The sequence below is a fragment of the Anopheles coustani genome, chromosome 2, assembly GCF_943734705.1.
Source record: "Anopheles coustani chromosome 2, idAnoCousDA_361_x.2, whole genome shotgun sequence".
Lineage (NCBI taxonomy): Eukaryota > Metazoa > Arthropoda > Insecta > Diptera > Culicidae > Anopheles > Anopheles coustani.
In genome coordinates, this window is record NC_071289.1 from 31,881,628 (window position 1) to 31,908,010 (window position 26,383).

At 45.1% G+C, this 26,383-nt stretch overlaps 6 protein-coding genes across 6 annotated transcripts; 2 read left to right on the top strand and 4 right to left on the bottom strand.

Moving 5' to 3' along the window:
- Window positions 1-3,575: 3,575 nt before the first annotated feature.
- On the top strand, window positions 3,576-5,332 carry LOC131264213 (vascular endothelial growth factor receptor 2-like). The gene is made up of 2 exons (XM_058266502.1): window positions 3,576-4,563; window positions 4,629-5,332. The coding sequence occupies exons 1-2, from the start codon at window positions 3,576-3,578 to the stop codon at window positions 5,330-5,332; spliced, it is 1,692 nt and encodes a 563-aa protein (XP_058122485.1).
- A 1,108-nt stretch (window positions 5,333-6,440) lies between these two features.
- On the top strand, window positions 6,441-7,608 carry LOC131261914 (estradiol 17-beta-dehydrogenase 8). The gene is made up of 3 exons (XM_058263771.1): window positions 6,441-6,576; window positions 6,635-7,261; window positions 7,327-7,608. The coding sequence occupies exons 1-3, from the start codon at window positions 6,537-6,539 to the stop codon at window positions 7,407-7,409; spliced, it is 750 nt and encodes a 249-aa protein (XP_058119754.1). The 5' UTR covers window positions 6,441-6,536; the 3' UTR covers window positions 7,410-7,608.
- Window positions 7,609-7,615: 7 nt separating this feature from the next.
- Window positions 7,616-23,129, bottom strand: LOC131261913 (serine/threonine-protein kinase ATM). The gene is made up of 19 exons (XM_058263770.1): window positions 23,031-23,129; window positions 17,040-17,554; window positions 16,745-16,965; window positions 16,309-16,677; window positions 16,098-16,231; window positions 14,475-16,030; window positions 13,875-14,387; window positions 13,533-13,810; window positions 12,506-13,456; window positions 12,297-12,434; window positions 12,138-12,236; window positions 11,915-12,068; window positions 11,554-11,840; window positions 11,327-11,448; window positions 9,883-11,242; window positions 9,286-9,821; window positions 8,576-9,218; window positions 8,132-8,502; window positions 7,616-8,063 (listed from the first exon to the last, which is right to left on the bottom strand). Exons 2-19 carry the CDS (start codon window positions 17,518-17,520, stop codon window positions 7,700-7,702), a joined length of 8,577 nt encoding a protein of 2,858 aa, XP_058119753.1. The 5' UTR covers window positions 17,521-17,554; window positions 23,031-23,129; the 3' UTR covers window positions 7,616-7,699.
- On the bottom strand, window positions 19,134-22,351 carry LOC131264215 (uncharacterized). The gene is made up of 2 exons (XM_058266503.1): window positions 21,002-22,351; window positions 19,134-20,929 (listed from the first exon to the last, which is right to left on the bottom strand). Exons 1-2 carry the CDS (start codon window positions 22,349-22,351, stop codon window positions 19,508-19,510), a joined length of 2,772 nt encoding a protein of 923 aa, XP_058122486.1. The 3' UTR covers window positions 19,134-19,507.
- Window positions 23,130-23,448: 319 nt separating the features above from the next.
- LOC131264216 (syntenin-2-like) lies at window positions 23,449-24,353 on the bottom strand. The gene is made up of 4 exons (XM_058266504.1): window positions 24,219-24,353; window positions 23,914-24,152; window positions 23,587-23,850; window positions 23,449-23,485 (listed from the first exon to the last, which is right to left on the bottom strand). Exons 1-4 carry the CDS (start codon window positions 24,351-24,353, stop codon window positions 23,449-23,451), a joined length of 675 nt encoding a protein of 224 aa, XP_058122487.1.
- A 395-nt stretch (window positions 24,354-24,748) lies between these two features.
- LOC131264217 (cilia- and flagella-associated protein 97-like) lies at window positions 24,749-25,607 on the bottom strand. Its single transcript, XM_058266505.1, has 3 exons — window positions 25,014-25,607; window positions 24,852-24,932; window positions 24,749-24,787 (listed from the first exon to the last, which is right to left on the bottom strand). The coding sequence occupies exons 1-3, from the start codon at window positions 25,605-25,607 to the stop codon at window positions 24,749-24,751; spliced, it is 714 nt and encodes a 237-aa protein (XP_058122488.1).
- Between the last annotated feature and the right edge of the window lie 776 nt (window positions 25,608-26,383).

Here is a 26,383-nt window from a genome sequence, read left to right on the forward strand (position 1 = left end):
CTCATCAAGATTTGCGGCCTTCCTCACCTGGTCTAGCATGCTTCTCAGTAGCTTCAACGGCCTGCCGAACGCATTCTTCAGGTCGACGATGATGTCCGGCACTGCTTCTGGGAAAACCAACCGCCCTCGCACTAGCTCTAGTGCCTCCCCTTCGAGACTGTCCATCAGCCGCTTGAGATTTTCCTGATGAGAAAATCCGCAGGCTTCGGTGGTCGACCTGAAGCAACTGTGGAACAAGGGCCACATCTCGGGTTGTCCCCCAAACTTGGGTAGGCTGGTATTAATGGCTTTACGCGCCGTGATCTGCTTTGCCGTAAGCTCCCGTTCTTGCTCACGCTCACGTGCGGGTTCCGACGAGCCCAACTGTTCGGAGAACTGCTGCTCCAGCTCCTCCATTTCCTTCCGGTGCTGCAGCCTCAGCTTGAGCAGTTCTTTCCTTATTTTAAGCTCCCGTTGGTGACGGAGCTTTTCCTCCGCGAGACAATCCTCGAGCTCCTCGTCACGTTCGAGCATTGTTTGGTCCGCACTTTGCTCCGTGTCTGCCTCCGACTGGTCCATTCTGCTGGGGCCAGCTACGGGTTCGTCCAACATCGCTCTGCTAGATTTCGACCCGCGTGTTATCGGCATACCACCTACTGCTACCCTCTTAACCCCGCTTCAACGACCGTTTGGCTCTCGGGCTTCGCACGCACCGCGTTACCCCGTCGACGCCTCGCTGTCCACCTAACTCCGCGCAGCAAATGCACTCCCGCACTTCTTTCCGACGGCAACTATGCCGTGCACCACGCGCCTTGCCGAAAGAATCTGCCGGACTTTTCTATGGACTACCACGAACTTCGACTTTCCTTCGCTTCGCCTTTATTGGTCACTCCGCACCAAAATTTATTTTGCGAACCGATCCCACTTCTGACACCAAATGTAGGGGGGAGTAGGGGGGAGATTTGGTAACAGCTAGAACAACACGGATTGCTTACTACTTTGCGACTGACTGTCGCCCCGCACTTTCCGGGCTTTTATTCTTAATTCTCATAACCCAGCGGCACCCACCTTCGCACAGCGGCACCGCTCTCCGCTCTCTCTTTACATATATTGAAAATGAACATTAGTCATGGGGCTAACTTAAAAGTGATGAAAAGTCAAATGGGACTGATATGCGAGTATGGGCAGAGTAGCTGAATGGTAAAAAGGGTCAGATGATCATAGGACATCCAGAAAAACATCGATAAGGTGAAGGAAGCGTTTGTGACCTCTCTCAGGCGTTCGGCGCGCAAGCATGCGGGAGAGATTTTGCCCAAAAAAACCCACTTATATCCTTGCAAACTCGCTGTGCTCAAGCAGTTGATAGAATGCGCTTTTTTCCCTCTGCAAAACTGTATGTGAAGGCTTTCTTCCTTGATGGTGTGATGTGAAATGACAAGCGCCCTCCTCTGATAAGGTTTTCTGTGACTTTTTATGGGCTTATCTCAAAACTATCCCGGGGTCTGGAACAGCCCAAAATCAACACACCCTACAACATCGATAACATCTAGTCCACATCTATTTGACCAATAATGTTATTTAAATTTCATAAAAAACACCAGACGACAGCCAACATGATATCGTCATGTTACCCTGTCCCCCCTTTTGAAACTCGTAGGAAAAAAGGATTTAGTCAAAGTAAACATTACGCATAAAATATCGAAATGTTGAAAAAGTTGCAAATAATGTGATAGCGCGAGTGCGTATAGTAATTCAGAATCAAGACTTGTTGCTGTGACTCACTTCTCTGCAATCAATAGTTTTGACTCATTCAAATGGCCGTTGATATTTACTGCATTAGTTTACATTGCTGGAGTTCTTTAACCGAACACAAACTTAAAAGAGACGCAAACACCGTGTGAAAAACTAAGTGTAATACATGTGATTCAATCCAGACCGTTGACTAACCAATGTTTTTATCTCTAGCTGTTGCCAGAACAGCTATTCAACTGATTGGAGCGAAAATAGGGTAACTGAAAGCTAACATGTAAATAAGAGAGCATTGGTGATCTTGCGAAGCATCGATGTTGAACTAGTGAAACCATTGCTGTGACAGTGCGTAGTAAATCGTGCATATAGTGGCCAAACAATTGCAATAATGCAGCAGCTGAAGCTTTTACTTTGTGTTGTTATCATACGCATATCATCCTTTTCGAATGGTAAGCAGTTTTTGGTGGCAAATTTGGCCGATTGATAAACAATTTTGTTTGGTATCGTGTAATCATCCTTTGTTAAAGCGTCAAACGAACTCATCCACATAATTGGACCAAAACTAGTGGCAGAGTACAGCGATACAAGGCTCACGTGTTCCGGTCCATACGCAGAACTTAAAAATAGTTCTGTGGAGTGGTTCTATACAAGCATGCAGCAAGGTCACTATCAGGTATGAATAATATTGACTGAATATGAATAATTTAATGATTTCGTTTAACCTTTTTTCCACACGTTTGCCAATGTACATTTACAGCCATTAGCTGCCGATGGAAGCTTTTCACTACCAATTCGAAACATGTCCAGGAACGACGTCGGGTATTACAAATGCTGCCTCAAACAGGACGGTTCCCAGTGTGCACACACTGTTTTAACGATGATATCCGTCCAGGCAGGCGACCTCAAAATCGTATCAAACGCAGAAAGCATAAATGGTTCCCTAGCCGTGCCAGGAAATGCTTTTACAGCCTCCTTTGTTCACCCACCGAGCAGCCGAATTTCGTGGAGTATCAGAAACAACGCTGGATACGATTGCAAGTCCCGCCACAAGGGAGCATATACCTGCCGCGAGATGTTTACCAAAACCAACAAAAGCCTTCTAATACAAAACTTGGAGTTCAAACACAGCGGTTGGATGACGGTTACAGGCGATGTTGAGAATACGACCGTCACGTATCACATCAACCTTGTTATTCACGGTAAATTTATGTTATAGTTATCAGCAATCGCCATGACTAATACGCCTCGATAACAATGTGTATTTTTCGCTTTCTACATAGGAAAACCCCACAATTTGCGCATGAAAAACGTCTCCGTTCTGAGGGGCGATGATTCGGTGGAATTCGGTTGCCAGGGAGAAGGATACCCGCGGCCGTTATTGGATTTCAGTTTCACTCCGTGTCCATCACTTGATTGGAACCAATGTCAAGCAAGAACAAGGTCGATGGACATCTTGAAAGCTATAAATTATGTATGTATTTCCTGGATAACTTTGTTACTTATTGCCTGAAAATATGAATCATACAAACAATCATCATTCTTTGCATTCTACATCGAAACAGTTAACATATGCTTTATCGCTTTGGGCTTCCATTTTTTTAAATTATTTTGGTAAAAGAGTAAATGAGTTTTCCATTATTTTTAATAAAAAAAATATTTATTTTTTTATTTTTTTAAATTAAATGTTTACTAATTAGACTACTTCACCAAACGACACGATTAAATTCCATGTCAAAGCAAATTTCGAGCTACCATCCTGGCCCGGAATCGTTCGCTGCACCGCTACAAATATCGAGGGAACTGCGTCAACCGAATCACTGCTGTTTCTACGCAACTTCGAACAAAAAATGATACTGGATGTCACCTCCCCGATCGGTGCCATTTACGATAATGAACGGGTAGACGTTCGGTGTCGGCTCGATAGGTACGAGTTTACGAAGGAAATAACACTTAGCTACAATAGCTATCGCAAGAAGCTTCCTGATATGGAGGCAGAGGGTGAGAATCGATACTATTGGGAGGCTATTCATACCTTGCCTGGAACACTCAACTCGTCCGAGGATAACGAGGTAGAGTGCCACGGTGTATTACGGAATGGAGCAGCGATGAGCGAGAAGCTCAAGATTACTGTAAGGCACCCGATTGCACCGTCGATTGCAACGATCGATGGAAAAAACTCAGGCATAGTTCCGATCAAACGAGGCAAAACTTTACCCCTATTTTGTAATGTCTCCGGTGATCCTACACCAGGGATTAGTTGGTCAAAAAACCTTATCGATTTGCACAACAATGGTTCCTCTATAAGTGCAACCCTTTTGCCAAACGAAAGTCTTAGTAATTACCGGTGTGAGGCACGAAATCGATTTGGGAATACCTCATACATATGGGAAGTAACTGAGGAGCGTTTGGAAGCCGGTACCAAGCCTATCTGGAAGATGATACTTCCAATCCTGTTTTTGATACTTGTATCCGTCAGTATCTGCTTAATCCAACCCGCAATTAGAACAAAATCACAAACTGTATCACCCTTATCAGAAACGAAGCAGGAAGAGACGGGAAATAGCATTCCGCCTGAGTTTGAGTTTGCACGGAATCGGCTTACGCTGGGAAAACAGATCGGCCAGGGACAGTTTGGCGTGGTGCTGCTGGCAACTGCAAAGCATATCATTGTCAACGAGGCTGTTACGAAGGTAGCGGTAAAAATGGTTCGAAGCACCACGAATAAAACCGACGCACATGAGGCTCTAATCAGCGAGTTATTAATACTCGTCAGTATTGGACAGCATTTGAACGTTGTTAACCTGTTGGGTGCCGTCACAAAACACGTCCAAAAAGGTAAGCGATGGGCGAGACTGTTGACTTTTCCAGTTGTACTTACTAAACGTTACCTTTCTCGACAGCCGGAACGATGTTAATATTTGAATACTGTCCCTACGGATGCCTGGAGCAATATTTACGCGAAAATGCTTCAAAATTCATCGATTGCCAAGACAATCTGGAGCAAACTTGGCAGTACTTCCTGAAGCAAGAACACGCTGACCCGAACGACGACGGCAAACGAGCCTGCAAAGAGTTCCGGACCACGGATTTGATCTGCTGGGCGGCACAGGTAGCGAACGGCATGGCGTACCTGGCCGACAGAAACGTTGTACACGGTGATCTGGCGGCCCGTAATGTGCTTCTCTGCTACGACAACATCGTCAAGATCGGCGACTTTGGACTGGCCCATATCGTGGAAGTACCCGGACAAACGTTCAAACGAACGAACAATCGACCGCTTCCGGTCAAGTGGTTGGCCCTGGAGAGCCTCACCGAGCACGTGTTTAGCACCAAAAGCGACGTCTGGTCGTACGGCGTGGTGTTGTGGGAATTCTTCTCCCTCGGAGCGATACCATACCCAGGCATATCTGCCAACGAGTGTTTCCTCTCTAAGATCCGTGATGGGTACAGGATGGATAAACCAAAGTACGCCAGCGAGGAAATTTTCGACCACATGATAACATGCTGGTACGTGAACCCCCAGAGGAGACCGTCTTTCAAGGATCTGGCTTCCTCGTTCAACAGTATGCTGCCAGCGGAGCTGCAAAACGTAAGGCAGTGTTAATGCTTCAACTCAAAAATGTGTAGTTCATACTTTTGGTTTGTTTTTCTTTTTAACCTGCACCGAAAATAGCACTACATCACCATGAACGAGTCATACATGGAACCGTACAAACTGCTGAAGGCTGCCAATGATGCTTATGTTACCGCTCTCGGTGCACCATCCCAACCGGGTACTGATAGCGATCCAACCTCTTTTTTCGCTCCAATCCCAGGTAGTATGAAAGGCCAAATATTTTTCGGGTGCAACAAAATAGAATTTATATATTTTGTTTTCAGATTCAACTACCACAAACGTTCCGAAGCCATTTCAAACGTTTAATCATACTAAACCGCATAGGCAAACCAGCAATGATAGCGAGCAATCATTCGCGGTGATGGCTTAGCAGCAGAAACCCATTACATAAAGGTAATAAATTTAGAGAAAAACACATTACGAACGAAAAAATAGGAAATAATTGGTAATCAAGAGTATTATTGTTGGGGGGTCCGCGATAGCCGAGCGGTAGCGCCGGTTAGAAAATCGGCCCTTGAGCGTCGGGGCTCACCACCTCGACGGCGTGGGTTCGAATCCCAACCGAGACCGGACCCTCCCCTGTACGAGAGGACTGACTATCCACGTACAACAGGGAAACAAGTCTCGTAAGCCCTTAACGGGCAGGCATGACCAAGAGGTCGTTACGCCAAGAAGAAGAAGAGTATTATTGTTGTTCCAAAAGGACCGTATGTGAAGACACATTGACGACTCAGCGAGAGTTTGTCAAGTGCACATTAAGGATCGTCGCCGATCTAAATTATATTCAAAAAGGACTTGCAGAGAATCAACTATTTCTTAAAAAAAAACGCATGTTTGAGTATGTATCGAACTATAATCATAGTTTAGAAACTGTGATTTAAAATACGAAGATATTGTAAATTGTAAGGGTTATAATGCGAATAAACCACCGGAAGTATATCAACCAGAACTTAACCGCTCTGTTGAAAGAATATAACGGGAAGCTATGTCCAAGGTGCATAAATATATTCATACAACTTGAGTTTATGCATCTTGATTATGATTTCTTCGCACTGTTTACCATTATCACATGTTGTTGGTTGATCAGTTATGTTTTGACTAGCCTCACAGAAGAACCAGCCTTCCACATAGTTCTCGTTATTTGTTAGATTCAACTTATTGATATTCACTTTCACTTTGTAAGCTTTTTCCAATGGCTGCTCCATTGGCCGGAAAGCTAGCGTTCGTGACCGGTACGTTCGAGGAACCCGGGCGGAAACGGAGCATAATAACAATATCTTACGTAAACAGGGGCCGGTTCCGGAATCGGACGTGCGACGAGCAAACTCTTATCGCGCGAAGGGGCGATAGTCGTCGCGGTGGATCGGAATGTGCAAGCAGCACAGGAAACGGTAGCGGCACTGGCGAAACCCGAAGGAGATGCCAACAATGCTGCCTACGAAATGGATGTCTCGTCCAGCGAGAGCATTGATGGTGTTCTGAAACAGGTGCTGGAGCGCTACAAGCGCCCCCCGACGATGGTCGTCAATTCGGCCGGCATCACGAGGGACAACTTTCTGCTAAAGATGCCCGAAACGGACTTCGAGGCGGTGATTGATGTGAACCTTAAGGGCACGTGGCTGATGCTGCAGCGGTTTGGCCGTGCGATGATCGATCACGGAGTAGGCGGATCGATGGTGAACGTGTCATCGATCGTTGCGCGTACCGGCAACATGGGCCAATCCAACTACTCGCCGAGTAAGGCAGGCGTTGAAGCGATGACGAAGGTGGTTGCGCGAGAATTTGGTCGTTACAACATCCGCGTGAATGCGGTCGTGCCCGGCTTCATTCATACCCCGATGACGGGTACGGTTCCACAGAAGGTGAAAGACATGATGATCATGCAATGTGCCTTGCGCCGATTCGGCAATCCAGAGGGTAGGTCGAAAATACGAATGCGGATGCAACATCATTCTATAATCGTTTTTCTTTTCCACCTGCAGAAGTTGCCGAAGTGATTGCCTTTTTGGCATCGGAAAAAAGCAGCTACGTTAATGGCACTTCGGTTGAGGTAACTGGCGGCTAGACACCCGTATTAGATCTTCGTGCACATACAGGGATTTTTCAAAAACTCAACTACCTCTTTTAACGTATTGTTGTTTTGCTACAAAAGCCTAGCTACCTCGTTTTCTATATTAATTCTAAACATCACCGCAACTGTGCATTTATCACCAAACAAAGGCTAAGCCTCACAACTATTTTCTCAATATTCACGGAATAAAACTTTTTTTTCGTCTTTAAAAGAACAAGCAGATTTTTTTAACAGCTGAAAGATAACGCATTGAGGAATAAAAGTAGACAAAAGAAATACTTATCTCACAGATAAGGCTGCCATCCGTGGAACAGTTGGCACAAATTGCGCTCGCTGGTCGCGCTGAAGATCAGCTTCTGTACCTGACCTTCAACTGACATAAACTTATCATCCTCCTTCCCGTCCAGTTTCTTCTTCACTTGCATGAGGGCATGCTCGGCCGTTACATTGATGCTCAGCTCAGCGTACCCCAGGCCCTCCTTGCCTGCGATAGGAGAATCCGTCAGTTCCTCCGATATTTGCTGCTGATTGGCTTTCTTGTTCGCCAGGACGTTCCACGAGTACAACGGATCGTACAACAGCACCTCCAGGATAGTTAGTATCGGTGCCTGATTATTACGCAGAACCTCCATTGTCTTCTCGCATGATCTAAAAAAAATCAATCAGAAGGTTAATACGTTGCCAGGTTATAATCAGAATTTTACATTTATCCTTACTTTTTAAAGACACCCTCCACGCCGCTTATGCCCATTCCATCAACAATGTCCCGCGTCAAACGGAACGGAATGGTCTCCGACGTCGGTAGGTTCTTTCCCATTTCGAAGGCTATGCCAAAGTCTATGTGAATCACCTCAGCCGTACGCTTGTCGATCAGAATGTTCTGCACGTGGCGGTCGCCAATGCCGAGAATGTGCCCGATCATCGAACTAGTGGCTACACTCTTCGTATAGTTTTGGCGTCGCTCAAACCACTTGCCGGGCTCCAAATAATGTTCGAGAAAATAGTACCGAAACACTGGCTTAATCTTACGGCAGATGTCCAAGTAATTTTGCAGCTTCTTATCCACCGTCATTCCAGGCTGGGCATTCTATAAACAAATGAATAATAGCGTTGTGTTAATATAATTGCCTTACTTCAATTATTTTCTTCATGAGACGTACGTTAGAGTACTTTTTCCGTGCCACCGACGGTTTGTAATCTTCCGGTCGGTACTTTTCATGCCCTTGTGTCAACCATACACCAATCGGAACCGTATCATTGCACCATTCCAAGATTCCACTCTGCCTGGATAAAGGAACCACTTTGTAGGTCTTTATCGAGAGATTCCGGTTCGCCGTTTCCTTATCGTTACGCAGTAAAATGTTTAGAATTCCAAACACCTGCTGCATGACCGCATCCTGGCGCATATCATCCTTGCCCTTCAGGAGCTGCGTTCGTTCCACACCGTCCGTGCATCGACATTTGAGCTTTTTCGGTACATTGATCCCACCAACACCGACTATTTTCGGATCCCATTTCGACACACCCTTCACCAGATGCTTATAAGAACCACTCTTATTCACCGGTAACTCGATCGTGGGACAATGAATCCGATCCAGGTTCGTCAAACGACGCAACGGATCTCTCTCGGTCATGGTGTACTCTTGAAAGCTGGGATTCTTTGAGATGGACTTATTGGCCAGGTCAATCAGCGCAAGGTTCATTCGATTCATTTGGCCAACAATATGCTCGATTGATGGTATATTTTTAAGTTTTTCGTACAACGCCTTAGCCCCCAGCAAACGGCCATCATTTTCAGGTACTCTGTGAAAAACAAAAAGCTACATGTAACACACCCTTCATTCATCTCTTCTCGCCAAACGGAGCTTACTCATTCGGGGGCAGATCCTTGAAGGCGTACAGTTGTGCAAAGACGAACGGAAGTGTGTGATGCGGATGGTCGGTTCCGCAACGGAGTAGAATGCCGTCGATCAGTTTGCCTACGCTTCCGGTCACGCTCAGTCGAGCCGTCAGCTGTGGAAGTACTGCGATAAATTTATGCGACGGTATCTGATCTATGGATTCGGCTAAAATTTCCTGTATCTGAACTATATGTTGATTGCTCAGCCATAAGGCGAGAATCCGAAAGATCACCGTATCGCTCTTGATCGTGTCTTCTTTGGCGAACAGTATGTAGTTCGCCAACGCTAGCTGCAGGTAGTTCAAACGCTCCGTTTTGACCGTATCCGTTGCTTTCTGAGCGCGTAGCATATTTTTTTGCGTGAAAGTGTATTGTCGAGAAATTTCTTTACGCCTTTGCTCATTAGCCCCAACACCTTCTTGCTTAAGGCGTTCTATTTCTGCTTTCATTTTAACGATATTCTGCTGACGCAATTCCCAATCTTTCGAATGCAAAAATTTGTCCAACTGTAAACACAAAAGCAAAAGTTTTATAGCTCGTCTACAATAGCAGCTTGCCGAGTCTTACCCTTCCCAACTCACGATCCGCATATTTGGCCACCGTATACAAGACGGTAAAGTTTCGTTCACTGTCGAAACAACGGTGATCAATCGCGATGGCCTCTGTTGCCGTCTTTCTCGATGCCAAAGCTTGTGTGACACATTGTTCCGATTGCTGAAAATAATCCTGATACAACGTGTAGACCTCCTTTGTGTGGCTTTCCGCCATAAATTCACCGTACACACGGCAAGCGGTTGCGTTCACCATAAGATTGTTATATCGCTGGTTTTCCATCACCTCCAATGCGAGCTCGCAGGCAAGCTTCCGATCGCCGAGCGACCAGTTCAACTGGGCATCTTCCAGCTGTACGAGTGCTTTCACGTTCGGTGGCAATTCAAACTCGGTTGCAATGCGAATGTTCCGCAGTGCGCTGTCATGGTATCCTCCAAGACGCGATTCGTGGATCAGTAGCACCAGCGTGTTGTAGATTGCCTGCGGAACCCATTTCCGCTTCGCACGAACTCGAGCGGTGTTGAAAATGCACAAACGTTGCGATAGCAGGCGCTCCATCAAACCGAACTCGCTGTACGGTAGCTTATCCTGCGCGTCCCATTGATTAAGCAGGTCCTGTTCGCAATCGATTTTTCGGAAAAATTGTATATCTGCGAAATCCTCTATCTGCTGTAACTGCCTAAGACGACACAATCCGTGGTAGATATGTTTCGTCGACTCGGTGCTAGTCAGTTTGAACATTTCAACGATCGCACGCCGTCCGTCTGAAATTGCGCTCTCCACGGCTAGGTCATCCTTCAGCTCCAGACACTTGAGAGCTTTATAATGGGCCCGCTCGAACAGTTCCGAATTAATGGTTAATGCGCTTTGACCCTCGCTTTTACCAGCATCCATTCTTTCGGCATCGATAGCCAGGCTCCAGTCGCCTAGACGCCACAGGCACTCGTAATCCACCTTACTCGGTGCATTCAAGGACCGTGCCACACCGTACAGGCTGCATTTTTTCGAAGCATGGGCCAATGATTCGGCCACATTTGCATCATTTGGCCGAAAACCAAAGGAAGCATCCAGAAATAGCAACGATGCAGTGTGGTTTTGCTGTAAGCTGTAGTACTCGGTTCGTTCCAGTATTGGATCTAGAAATGCTTTAACGGCATCGTAAACCCCAATCGCTTGATGACAAAACTTCATGATGCCGCCCAAGGTGCGCTTTGCTGTCGCTTTGGTGGGTCCTGTCGTTGCTTTGGAGTTTGTTGCCGTAATTTCAGCATTGTACCATAGTTCAGCGTAGAGGATCGCTTTAAAGTGAGCTTGGCAGTACTTCGATGCTTCCGCTATCGGTAAATAGTCCAGTTTGATTTGATGCTGTGCGAAACTGAAAAAGGTAGTGAATTAATTAAAATAACTGAAACCATTTGGACATGCAGTGATTTTTTGGTGTGAACAGCTAAACACCTACTGCTGATTATGCACACGAACGCATTCCACAATCGTTAGCATCAGCTGCACAGCTTTAGGATTATTGAACAGCTTCTGTGAATCCGTTCGATTTGCGCCAAACTTTTCAAAGAATCGATTTAACTACAAACATACAAGCAGGAATCGATTATGAAATAAAGTTGACAAAACAATTCATTACATCTCTGCTCTTATAACCGAGCTAGTGTGGACAATATATCAACTTACAAACAGGCCGATTTCGGTATCCACGGATGATTTGGACAGCTTCAATGAAATCTGCATGAGCAGCGGAACCAGTTTTACGGCGAACGTTTCTTCCTGGCCGACCAGCGCTTTCAACATGGTATTATTCAAAGCACATAACAGCGCGTTAGCCAATTCTTCTACAAACATCCGAAAATCTTTTTCTTCATTCTCAAGCAATGCCGTTAGTTTTGGTACACTGCCATAAGAAAACAGCGTGACTTCAGCAGACGATGTTCCCATAAACGGGCGAAGGGTCGGCAACGATTCTAAAAATCGCAATTATCAAAATATTGTTTTAATCTTTAGTCATTTCTTAACTTGTATTAATTAAAGCTCGTACCACCGATTGAGTGGAAGGTTTTTCCATGTAGCAATTGGTAAGCAATCTGAGACGCTACACGCCCGACGGTGACATTTTTACTGGTCAACAGAACATTCAACTCCATAAGGGTGGTTTCGGCAGTTTTTTTAATGGCATCTTCCAGATTAGCAACCTTATTAACGAAAGAAAACGGTAAAAAAACGCTAATTTTTCAAATTTAATCAGCTTATCATTTACTTACCGAGTCGTAAGCAACAGTTTCCACTTCTGACTTGAGCAGCATGGTCCCCAAATCGATCGGCCCCACCTCACCCAAACAACGCAGCGCTTCAACTGTTCTCTGGAAAAGAATAGACGCATGAGTAGAATAGTTTTCGCTTTGCCATAGGTAAGATATTACCTTATCGAAAGTGGAGCTCCGTACGAGTTCTATTAAGGTATAGATTAACCTATTTAACACGCTGCTTTCATCGTTGCTCACACTCTGAATGGAAAGTTTTTGGCAAATGGCTTGTAATTCGTCCTTCTTAGAACAAAGCTAATGAAGCAAAACAGAACAAAACTGGTTTTGACGATCATGAGCATAACACAAACTTAACAAAGACCTACCAAAATTTTAAGCGCGACCAAATCCTCATACCGTATGTTTGGCAACTGTGTCAAACCGTCGATCTCCCTTGCCAAGGATACTGTTTTGCCATGTGCCGATTTTTTCCATGCAATTATTTCCCGCAGCTCCGCAAAGCGCTCATCGGCCGGTAGATAGTTCAACTTTGCGATCGCATCCGCGAACGTATCCACATGCTGCACGATCAGTAGCCGCAATAGGGAAAGAGATTTTTGTGCCACTTTAGACGTCGGTTGCTCACGCACTTCCGTCTCAAGCAGGGACGACACGATGAAATTAAGATGCACGGAAAGCATTGCTCCAGCATCGGTGGCCGTTACCAGTAGCGCTAGAAACCGACCGAGACTGTTCAGCGTGGCCAAACGAAGCGCCGGTAAGGTGTTTAATAAATTGCAGAGAAAGTAGACAACGTCACGCACCAGGTACGATTTGAATGATGTTTCCTCCTGCTGCATAAAGTACTGCTGTAAATCCTCAAAAAGCACCGTGTAGTGGAACAAATGGACCATCTTCTGTTGTCGCTCGTCGGTGTCCCAAAGCCAGCGTTTCACTTCCATTAGGGTACGTTCGATTTGGGCGGAACTTTTCAAGCAAAGGCAACTGGGCAGCGAATACATTGGGCCGGTCGAATCGCTAATACATTCCTTCAGATGTTCCAGTGCTTTGACGTAGATTGCCTTGGTGACTGTGACCGCTTCATCGCCGAACCTTGGTACATCTTGCTCTAGTAACAATCTCAGCTCGTCGCTATCGTGCAGACGGTAGGTGATGTATTTGAGTATGCCAAGAATATGCGTATTCAGATCTACCGACCCCAAGAAAGAAGCCATCGCCTTGTGCATATTCTCCGCCATCTTTGTGTACTTCTGAGGCATCCCTTCGCACTTTGCATAGTGTGGTAACAAAAATGATACGCATTTCGGGACGACTGCCTGTACCAATTAAAAAGGAAACTTTCAGTAGAAAAAAATGGTCACCAGATTCAGAACACCGATGCCGATTGCATACCTTCATCATTGCGGTTGGTTCTACTCGGATGGACTCACAAAACTTTTGAAACTGCTCCGGGTGTATACATAGCATCACGAAGGCTAGATTCTTTCGTTGCATATGCACGAACTCCTCGAGAGAGCTAGCATTTCCAACCAAACGGTAGGGAAAATTCTGCAATTTATAGCCTCTCGTTAGCCACAGCTCCAGCACCGTATCCATATCACTTTGGAGCACTTTCTTTGCGTCGATTCCACTGCTCTCGCTAACCAATCGCACCAGAGAAATGATTTTTTCTAAAACAAAAGCATCCAATATCATGCGTTTGAAATAAGCAAATGAAATGGTGATGTTTCGTACCATCGGAAACATTCGCCACGTAAACCAGCACGATCAGATCGCGTAATGCTCGCCGTCGCATCACGTAGCTGACGCTAAACGCTCCCAGCAGCAGCTGTATGTAGGTACTGATGGAATTCAGCTTTTCGTCCACGCTGTTGGTCTCGAGCACCTCATCAAACTGTACGTTTCCGTACAGGGCGGATTGAAAGTCGTAATAATTACTCGGAGCTTTTGCCTCCTCTCTGTAGGCCCATTCGGGTTGCAGAAAGTGTAGCAGAGTACGCGTGGCTTCCATCTTGATCCGGTAGCTTGGGTTTCCCAATAGAGGTACCAGTACGGAGTACACTTTCTGGTGCAAGTTGGACTCCAAGTATTGTGGGAATGCTTTCAGCAGGAACTTAATCTGGGCCACTATTTTTGCCTGCAGGTCAGCCGAATAAGTACGGTTGGCACACTTCTTGGTAAACGAGTACAGTATGGTAGCTACAATTTTTTCCATATCCTCAAATGGGCTTACAAACATCACGAGATCTGCAAAAGAATCGAAATGTGAGGCATTAACTTAGGATTACCTATTTCATTACTTAATTTGCTGCTATAGTCGAATTGGAAACATACCTGCGTACAGCGTGATGATAACTTCGGTTACGGCCACATTTGTATGGTGCTGCTTGCATACATCTATGAACTGTCTCGATACCCAGTCGGCAATGAATTCGTGGGAGGGCTGGCGCAGCAAAATGCGGCACAGGTCGAACACGCAGAACAGATCGATGTTGCTGTAAGTATTTAGCTCGATGCTGTTCAGCAGGTCGTATGCTTCTTCCGAATTCACTCCATCGTATTGCAAATAGTGCGCGATGATATGCAGAAAGCATCGTTTTGTGCGTTGTTCGTGCGAAAGATTTTCTGCATTTATCACTTCTGCGAACTGCGAGTCAGCACCTGCAGTATTATCTATCTGTGCCTTCGTCCAGCGTAACACAGTAGATACGTCCAACTTTTGCAGAATTTTACGTACGCTAGCATGATGTGGACCACGGAAAATTGCCAACAACCGATTACCGATCTCCGTCAGTTCGCTGCTGCTCAACGAAGCAACGTTCTCCAGCAAACGCTGCAAACCCAGTACGATCTCTTGAAACTTAAACTGCACTTTCTTGGCCAACAGACATTTATCGCATTGTGCCTCGTCGTACGCACCGTGGAGCAGCAAGACGTTCAGAATCTCAAGGTACAGCTCCATATCGTAGCAGAGGTTAACCAGAGCCATCGCTAGCATGCCACTGTTGTCCGGTAAAGTATGCTTTTCGAAATTGATCGCTTTGGTAAGCTTCTCGAACAGTGCTTCGTTTACATTGTACGTGACCTCAAGAGACGGCTTACTTTCAATTGTTTGGCAAATGTCAACATCTTCCATCGTGACCAGCTCGTCTACATTCTGCCACAGCAACGTCTGTTCCAACGATTTCAAACGATCCTCTTGTTCGTGGAAACTTGCTCCGTGCTTTTGCGCTCGCTTACTTAGCTTCTCCTGTTTTTTCTCATCATCGTTCTCACTAGAATGTTTGGCCACAACAGCGAGCACCGATATCTTTGCCAGCAGTTTTGCGTCCAACCGTTCCTTGGAGTGTAGGATCTCTTTCGCCTGGGACTCACGGGTTTGTGGGAAAAGGTAATTGAACAGTGGATCCAACACCTCGTCTACACTTCCCAAGCACTCGACACTGGCCAACGTTTCCAAGATGACCTGCACCGTAGCGACGTTTACGTTCGTTTTCTTGATCGCATGTGTGTAGAAAGCCTTCAGGACGGTTCCGGACAGGAAACTGATGTTCGGATATTTGCGATGTTTTATGAGCAGCTGCAAAAGAGCATTGCTTTCGGCAGACTCTTTTGCTGCCGTACTAGTGCAGCCACGGAACGTCGTGGTCGTTATTTTGGTCCAACGTTCCCGACAGAATGCCTCATCGATCACCGAGCCGATCAACGAACGGAATGTGTCCGTCTGTTCAAACTCCAGCACTACACGGGAGCAGCGATAAAAAGCTTGCTGCTGTTCCGGCATTTGCAGAGACGGCTGTATATCGCAAAGTAGTTGTAGCACGGTTGAATAATCTTCGCCTTGCAATGCACCATGGTGTCTATCCATGACATGCGAGGTAATAACGAACCTGCAGACAGGGAAAACCACAAGTTTTAATTTAAAATTAAAAATGAAGACCGTATCGCAAAACCTACCAGCGCCAGTCGTGATGATTCGAATCATTAATAACCAGATCGATTAAGCTTTGCAGCTTGCTTGAAAGCTTCACCTTTTTGGATGCCGATCCTTCGGAGTTGCTATCTTCCAGGATACCTTCATTCCAATAAATCTGCAATGAATTAAAGGAAATAAATTGAAAATATTGAACGGATATGCAGTTCTTAAAAAAAATAACCTAACGCCTACCGTAAAACACAATCGTGCGGCAAAGTCGATGAATCCATCGGTAAATTTATTCTCTCTGGCCCCACCAGCAGCGCTATATGATGTTGAATGATTCGCTTTCAACTCGCACGTGACGATGTAATAATACTGGCGCAAACTTTTTTTGCGTGCTGCCTCATCAACTCCCGGCGAAAGAGCTACATCTTTGGCAAGTCTTTCGGCAGCAGACAGTTGTTTTCCATCCGGGAAAAGGATAATCAGTGACAAATGCATCAAACGGAAAAGTACACTTTTCTGCTCGGCATCCATCTTGGCCTCGTATGCCTTAATTGTGTACGGAAGAAAGGAGTCCAGGAACTTTATAACTTCAGTCCTGCAATCGACGGCCAGCTGTGGGAAGAAGCAATGAGAGGTAATGGTGGGGACCAAAATAACACATGGGAATGTGTTAACCTACATCTTGCACTATATGGCACGCGACTCTCATTAGTTCGTGAAGCACTTTCCCTTTTTCCGTTTGTCGCACGTAATTAATCAAATTCGGGAGATATTCAACCAGCATGGAAGACAACGAACAATTGTCAAGAAACTTCCTCACGGATGATGACAGGCAAGCCACGGCAACCTGTCTTGCGATTTGATTTTCATCCATGATTTCAAAACTGCATTCGAGTATCTCTGAAAACAAAAAAACAAAAATGTAGAGATTAATAATTACCCTTCGGATTATGTTCGAACGTGCAGTTGCAAACCTTTCCATTCTTCATAACTAACTGGAGTTAGATCCCATTTCGAGGACAGCACGTACTTATTCAGCACTTGCAGAAAAGGCACCCCAAAGGTCGACCGTACGGATGGCTCCTTCAAAGCTCTCACGGACGCGCCAATCAGCTGACTGTACTGGAGCCGTGGCGCATCACGGTCCATTGCCAGCTCCACAAGCTTCAGCAGAACGACGAAGTAATCGTTATTCTTGCCCTTTGCCGATGCGGCACTAGAGCCACTCTGTACGAGAATTCCCTGGTACACCGCATCGAAGATGTCGCCCCATTCGGTATTGAAGCTGTCCGAGTCCATGTACTCAAGGAATACGTCCTCCTGGTTGCTCAGAATCGCTACCATCCTGCTGAATGCCTTGTGACGCATGGTGAGCTTTTCGGAGCGCATTTCAACCTGCAAGCCGCATATTTCACGATCCAGCACGGACAATCCTCTCTCCGCGCAGGAAGCCATTCCGTGGCAGATTAGGTTTCAATGTTATGCGTATCTAAAGGGACAACCAAAAAGTGATGGGAAATAAATGTAAAGTTTAAAGGTGTAGCTTCTCTATTCTTTATTACCTTTTCCTTTCAAACTCTGACTAAAACTCTCTCTGCTACAGCTCGTCGCTCCTTTTTATATCCTACCATTTCTATTTCCATGTCTACTCGATTACTTTTTCGCCCAACTCACACGGCCTTTCCTGACATTTCTTCCGCCCCGGAAGACCTATACTTTTCCTATACCAAATTGATAACATTAGCCTACCTGCAGAGTTTGAAAGGAAAAGGTAATAAAGAATAGAGAAGCTACACCTTTAAACTTTACATAAATGATTGAGTAAACCACGACAATGGTGTGAAAACTATTCTACTTTTCCAACTACACAGGTCTCGGTACACTTTTTCGATTTTAATCTTTTTTTTACTATCAGAGCGAATGATTAGGGCGTCTTTGATGCGAATACATAACGAAATTATTTTTTAATAAGATCTAACTAACTTCATACTCGTTCTAAACCCAATTTCAGTTGTGATATCTTATGTTCAGAAACGAATTATAAAAAAAATAGTTTGATTGCTTCGCGCATTTGAAGCATACTAAAACTGAAACAAACGATATTTTGGTTTATTGAGCGATTAAAAGTATTATTGCATATGTTTCACATAGTAGTCACATTCGACGTAATAATTCTTTTTCATTTGTTTTGTTTCACTAATCTATTACACGTGATAAATGCCGTTCGTATTGAAAAGTTAATTTTTCCTAGGATTACGACGTTAAAAACTACATTACACTACTTTACGATTCCTGCGATAGTTAAAACATTGTGGAAGAATATGATCCTTCTAATGTAAGTTGTGTCGATCTGCGGACATTTTGTTTTTCTATCTACGGTGCGTTTAGCTCTTAGCAACATTGTGAGACAGTAAGCAAAAAATGAGAACGCAAAGCGTTTGGTTAGCAGCGCGATGTAATAAATAAAAATTGTTAAACATGAATTAAATAAAAAGTGCAGCCCATTGCATCCTACATTGGTTAGAGCTACAACGTATATGCAGGTAGTTTTGCAATTTCTATGAAGCTAAACTGAACTCATCCTCCGAAACCTCAACATCAGTCTGTGAGTTTTTTTACGGAAAAAATTATCTTTACTTCAAGCCGGTACACAGAGTTACTGATTGTATGCCTTACACATGCGGACTGCTGCATAAAAATGTCGCCGCATTGTACAGTATAGGATTATATACGGATAAGAGTATAGTTTCAAACGATTTGCTCAATTCATAATTAGCTTTTGTTTTATTGTTCCTACCATAAAAATATTGCATCTGAAAAAATTAACGATAATTCACTGTACCTTTATTCCAATTACTATTATGAAGCGTGATAAAAATATTGTTTGTTATAGTAATCTGTTTCTGCTTTTGTTTTAAAACCAAATGTAAGAGTAATTCTTCCAAACATTTCTTCTAGCTGTCCCTTTCTATTTGAGTAACTTCCTTATTTAACAGTCTCTAATAATGCAAGGGTCACAGTTCTTGCCAAAATTAAACCCCCATTTGTCGATATCGATAAACATTAAATCCATTCACATGTAAAAAGAGAGCTTTAATACAGATACATCTTTATAAACGTACATGAGATATTTATGCACTTTTCAAGTGCAAAGCTTATATGCTACCAACGATCAGCAGAAGTGTCCCTTCATCGTTTCATCGTTCATCTTCATCGATACTTAAGAATATTTCTGGTAGAATCAAATCCATTTCCAATCAATATATTGCACAGTTAGTGATGCTAGGAAAAGGTATTTCATTGAAATTAAAAAGTTCTATACAAGTTTGTTAGAAAGTTCCAGGAGTGCGATTACCAAGTAAACGCAACACGTGTTGCAAAAGCCATAAAAAGGCATAGTTTGGCAGAAGGTTGAATAAATGTATCAAGGAGTGTAGATATATTAATTGCCATCGTTTCCATTGTCGGTGATGAAGTTCAACAGATCCGATCCGATCGCACGATCACTGAATCGGTCAAAGTGTACCCGAAGTGTGCGTACGATGTTATTGTCCGGGCTGATTCGGATGCAGCTGTGAGCAGGCGCGCTACCGCCGTTTGTCTTCGGAATTGCACGATTGCAAACCATCCGATTGGCATGCAGTAGAAATGCTAACCAACTCGACACGTCCTCTTCCGTATCGATAGGGCGCGGATGTTTGCCGTACAGTATCTCCATCTGAAAGATTATCGTGATGACGGCAGATAGAAGAAGCTTGTTGGTTGTCAAGTACTGCGTCACAGCATCACCACCCGATGGGGGTCCAAAAGACTTGGATAGTCGCAGGAGATCTGCCACCGTGCCACGCTGCACGTGCCGTTCGAACTCAGTGTAGAGGCTAAAAAGTACCCCATCGACGTCGTCGCGATCCTTCCGCTGCAACAAGGGAATCGCGTTGAATATCATTGCCCACAGCGTCCAACGGAATGGATGATTCCGGAGCACTGCCAGGCTGCGGCGTAGAAGAATTTTGCCCTTACGAACACCGAGGATGGACGTTGTTTTATCCTGCGAAAGGCTGCCGATCAGAGCGGCTACCAGCTCGTCGTATGTTTCGGTGTGCTCCGGGAGTTCAGCTAGCGTGCCCCGGCCTCTATCGCCTCCGTCGACAGACTGATGATGCCGCTCCCGTAGCCTCTTCTCACGCAGCAACATAAACGCTTCGATGGCGGTCGGATTCAGCAGGTCCTCCAATTTTAGCACTATCCGGTACAGTGTCTCAATCAGCAGGAGCAAGTGACGTGTTTTACGCTGGCTCACCGAGTGCTCCAGGTTTATGCCGTTTCCGTTCGCATCCCGCTCCTCGCCCCCCATGACCTCCATGTCGATGATCTTACGTGGCGCCGTCACGCTGCCGCACTGCAGCTTTCCTAGCGAGTTCTCAAACTGCAATGGCGTATACATGCGAACGCTCTCCTTCCCATCGCCGCCATTCGAGCAACCCCCAGCAGTGGACTTGGATTCAGAACTTTTCCTCTCGCGCACGTGCAACATACCGGCGCTCTTCGCCATCGAGGACATCAGCAGCAGCTGCGCGTGGCCCGTCGGTTGGGTGAACGGATGGTTCAGCTGGTTATCCTTGTAGGCTCGATTGGCGGCATGGCTTTCACCCTTAAGCGCTGCCAGGCGCTCCTTAAACACGGTGAAATAGTAATCGCTAAAGTATGGCCAGTCTGAATTAAGCTGCGTCAGTTGGATTCCAATCAGCCACTGCTTTTCTCGATTGCTCATCAGGTTGGCATACTCGTCGTGGTCAACGCCAGAATCCACCCTATGAGGCATTCCATTGCTGTTCCGATATTGCTGCTGATGATGATGCATATACTGACCAGCATGGTGTTTTTGAGTATGTGAGTTGTTATTGCTTCCGTTACTATTGCCATTAAAGGTACCGGCCAGCTGCTGCTGCTGTCGGTTGAACGCCAGCAAAGGATGATTTTGCTGAATCTCCTGCACCAAGCGTTGATTGAACTGATTGTTTTGCATACTGCTTGCGTTTGGTTGCAGCAGAAAGGGTGACGGTGCTACCGGGTGACGCTGCTGGCCGAGGGAAGGGATCGGTCCCGATCCGGCTAGCAGACCGTGTAGTCCGTGCGACCCAAGAGCTGCGTGTGGAAAGGCTGGGTGCATAGCAAGATTGTTTATGGGGCCCGGAAACTGTCCAGCGGCAGATAACAGTCCATAGGGATGCGGCACCATACCCAAGGGAACACGACCCGTCTGTGTGAGCAAATGTGCAGCGGAATGACTATGCCCCGGAACGGAAGGAAATAGGGCGCTTCTGGTGGACAGAAGTTGTGGCGGGTTAAGCATTGGAGGAGGGATGACTGAACCTAATGGATTCATCACGGAAGGAAGTACCCCAACGCCGTGCTGCATTTTGAGTGGTCCATCCTTCGGTATTGGCTGAGTCTCGCGGGATTTCGCAGCATGTGTTTGTTGGTGTTTCCGTTGATTCCGCAAAACAGCCTGCTGCTGCTGTGCAAATAGTTTATGTTGCTGTTGTAGTTTCTGCTGCTGCTGCTGCTGCTGTTGCTGTTGTCGCTGCTGATGCAATAATTTTTGCTGATGTTCTTTTAACTTCTGTCGTTGCTGTTGAATTATGTTTCTTTCAATATCCTCGACCGACAGCATTTTCATTGGTGGTGTGACGAGACCCGGTGGAAATCCTCCATTCGCCATTCCTGACGATACCAGTGGCTGACCGGGAGTAGGAGAACTGTTTTGAAATGCTGATGAAACGCTCGGATGAATTGCAGCAGTTTGCGGAAACCCTGCCGCAACCGGCTGATGATGCAGATGGTGCGTCGCCACCATCAACGGACTGTCCCAAATACTCGGATCGAGACGTAGCTTACTCGCAAACTCGTCGCCGAAGCTCTGCGCCCCAACACTGCTGCGACCGCTCTCGTCATTGGTGTCGTAAAAGTTAAACTTCAGATCCAGATCGTAATCGTCGAACAGCAGTGGCTGGCTGTGGCCATCGTCAAGCTCGCTGCTCATCGCGTCATCCTCCCCCTTCGCACCCGTCTCCAAGCGGACCAGATTCTCGTGTATATGCTCCCAATCGCCCTTGTCCGCCGCCCCGAACGTTTCGTCATTGAGTGCATCGTACTCCTCCTCGTCGGATTCCTCCTCCTTGAAGTAGCACGATGAAGAACGGGACCGCTTTCCATCGCCTGCATCGACGTCTTCCTTGTTGTTTACCACCGAAAAGGTGGTATCAAACCCGAAAAAAGAATCCATTCTTCCGGGAACAGCTGAACGAAACGGAACTCATCCATCAAACTTTCATGATCCACTGATTACATTCCGACTCGCATCTTTGGCCCAAGGTATTTATCCACGTTTACCGACATCCGCAGCACATGCACATAAGCTAGGGTAACACAATAAACTTATTTTTATAAGGTTTTGAAGCGATTACAGCACGTTTCACAGTGAAAAATCAACTCGTGATAGGGGTACAAGTTAGAATCAAAAATCGTATCTTCTATCGAACCAACACATGACAAGTAACTGAAGAAACATTGTCAAATCGATCTAACTTGCACTTTTCCCCTCCTCCATTGGAGTATTGAATCGTTCACTTTAAACATAGACAATGTTTTGCCGGCAACAATCATATGGCGGCAAGAATTCCTTCAAATTAATGCGCCTTGCGTACGATGCCTTTTCTTCTCAAATATTAGGAAGGGAACAGTTACAATTGCTAACTTACTTCCAAGTAATAGCCGCAGTGGTCTACGTACGTTCGTTCCTTTCGTTGCCAAAAGTTCTACTATGTGTGTCTATTCAGGAAATTTCATGACCTTTCATGTAAATCAAGTCGGTAAGAAACCTACCAAATACACCCATTATAAATCTTTCATAGAATGATCTTTCAACCATCATGTAAATCTATTACTATTGTAAATGCACTTACTTTCTCGAATAATCCAAAACAGTAGCTGTTCAGCAATGGTAGACAATGAAACGGGTATTTCTCACTCCAACATCAAACACACTTCCGCGTACGAAACAATCAGTACTGTTTGAAGAAGCAGCTTTGAACTTGTCTAATGCCGGGAACTATTTGAAAGCATTTTGAAATAAGCTCTGTTTTTTTAAATAAAAGACAAATGTAATCAGTACACAAACAATAAACGACCTGCTCTTCACGAAGAACAGCTAAGAACTGCTGTTTATCAGGTAAATGTTGCAACACAGATGATTTGACAACTGTCATCCGTTAATTGTTTATAAATACCGATTGATCAGTACAGTTTACACAACGTTTCGAAACCGGCTGCTTTTGATAAAAATTTAGAAAATCAATGGCATAATAAAAAATTGAACAAGTTTTATTTGTTATAACGATTCGCTATGTAGACTATATTTCTAAAAAAGTACACGGATCATATGATGATGACGAAATCAATCTGAAATAAAACGAAATACTAAATTTCAGATTAAATTTTGTGTTTAGCATACCCTCTTACCTAGCAAGCAAATTACGGTACACTTTTGTTGGTACCACACATAGCGTGACTGTACTCATGTTGGCGCATATAACGGCTTCAATATCCGTATCATTCATGCCAGCAACGACCTCTCCATTCACTTCTACAATTTGAAGTTTTCTCTCCAGACCGCATCGTTGGGCGGAAGTGTTTGGCCTAACGAACGTTATTTCACCATTCACAAATCGAAACCCATAACCCCGCTGTGCATCTCTGGTAATCGTGACGTACCGTTCGTCTGATCTATCGAAGCACAATTGGAAAAGAGCTCGTGAAGGAATCCATTTCCGTGTCTTTCCGGCTCACCTATCCTTGGTGTGCAGTCTGATGCTGTTCCGTACATTCTTCTCCAACAGCTCGCGCACTCTGTTTAAGTCTCCGCCAGGCGACGTATCACCATCAAGGCACAGTATTTCATCGCCAAACCGGAGACCAGCCAAGTAAGCAGGACTTCGTTGAGCGACAGCGTAGATAAACAGCTTCTCTTCTTCGATCCGACGGATGGTGATACCAATTTTCTCACCGACTCCCTTGCGTATGAGCAGCTGGTGCATCGTAAAAGAACAGTATTTCAGATGTAATGTTGCAACAATTTGTACGCGTAGGCGTACCTCTCTAATGCCCCTGGCCGCCGGGATTCGTCCAACTTTAAGCGGGTATCTTTGCTCGATGATTGCCTCACCGTCCACAATGGAACCCTCGACGGAAGAGACAAATAAATCCTGAACTTGCCAGCTGATCGACATTGTTCGTTGCGGCACGAACTGCCCTGGTAAACTGGCGTGCTATTTCATCTGGTAGCAATTCGGCAGGAAATATGCAGCACAGAATTTGATAAGCCCAACAAGTACCACAATCCAAATGTGGGCCGATAAGCTTGGGATGAAGAATTTTTGTTTTTTTTTATTTTGGCTGCCATGTGTCTTATTTGTAAAAAAATGTTTTTGATAGATGCTTGCAACATTTAACGATTTGGTAGGTCATCGCTTACCTCACACTCTCGGTATATTGATGGTTTCTATTTATTTTTCCAAATCATCAATCTCAGTCAAAAATACAAATGAGCAATCAAATATTTTGTTTATAAAATACACACAAACTCGGATGGCTAGGAATTTCGCAAATATTTCCGCACGTGACTTTAGGGATATCCAAAGGAGTTCACCTTTTTCAGCAGCATCTAAAATGGTGTATTTCAAGAAGTTTTTAAACAAATTCCGTCACACGAAGAAAATTAATATTACCTCATTTTCAACTGCAATTTTCTTTTGAGCTTTCTTTCGATTCAATGCAGCACTAGTAACCCTGGAGGAATTGACTGAGCCCTTAAAAAATAGAATAAAGTAAACCAAGGAGTGTTCTTTTTGATAAAATCATCAATCCAATAAATGAAAAAATATACTTACTGTACTTTTGGTCGACCTCAGCAAGCCGGCCTGGGTCTGGAGTGTTGGCCTGGTAGAAAGGATCCTCCGGAGCAGGATTTGATTCGTCCGTTCAATCTCACGCACCCGTTCCCGGCTGAAGGAAATATTGTGCTGTTGTCCGGGAAGCTTTTTTATCCCAACTCGTCTGTTCACTGGTCGATCCAACTCAAACTGCTCCAATTCATCGGTCACAAAGTCTATGTGTAGGAGATGACTGGCGGTCTCCATATCGGATGGTGGATGACCGGACACTTGAATGTGGGAGCACTCCCGTTCCACCGGTGCTGATTGTTCTTTCGGTTCCTGTACCACACTTTCATCGTCCCCTTCCTGCTCGTCGTGAAACTCAGACTCAGAGTAGCGATTTTCGGTGTACTCGTCCTCGTCCGGCAGTGGTTCCGTATCCGTATCGGATTCACCGTCGTTCTGCGGGGTGTTCATTCTCGGTTTGCTTTCTGCATACAAGGGTGGTGCATGTTTGCCACCCTTTCGTTTCATCTCCCACATTCTAGGACCACCAGCACCGACCCAGGTCTCGGGCGTAGTTCTATCGGGGAAATATTCGGATCCCATGGCGAACCGGACAAAAAAGGATGTTTAACTGAGGCAAAATTTATCCTTCTGCAATACTGCTTTCACACCATTCAAGTGTCTTCTGCCCGATGCTTACTTCGCTACAGTTAACAACGCTACAGTGTTGTAAAATGAATAAATGAAAACGCAGTAATGTTTTAGTGCGCCCGTTGCCATGGGGAGCAAACCCTGCGGAGTTGTTCAACATGCAAACAGTTAGGCAGTATTCTTGAACACGTTCCGCTTGATTCGTCACACACTTTCGCTGTTGTTTGGCCTTGAGGAAAAACTTTTTTTCAAGTGTATGCTTATGAATGGGGGGAAAGTTCGGACGTTGGGACGAAGAAATCAATATGAAATGGTATATTTTTCAGTACGATGTTCAGTGTTGATACATATACACCTATCTATGCAATACGTGCTCAGATTGATTCGATCCGACTGATTCGACGATTCCTTGTGGGGCTTTAACGTTCCAAAGATCGAGCGATCGGAACAGGGTCGCATGCAAGCTAGACGGTCAATTCCTCCTATGAGAACATCCACATTTATATGGATTTTTTTTTCATATTTTTTCTGATCATCACAGATGAAGAAGGTGATGGTCGAAGATGATTGCTAGTCTTTTTAAGAAGATATGTAATGAGAAACAAACCGATGAGCTGCTTCCATTGACGTTGAGCAAGTTGATCATCGTTTCGCTGTCAACTATGTACGATCGCGAACGGGCTTAAACTAGACGGCAACTTCGGATCACCTACCAGGCTAGCATGCTC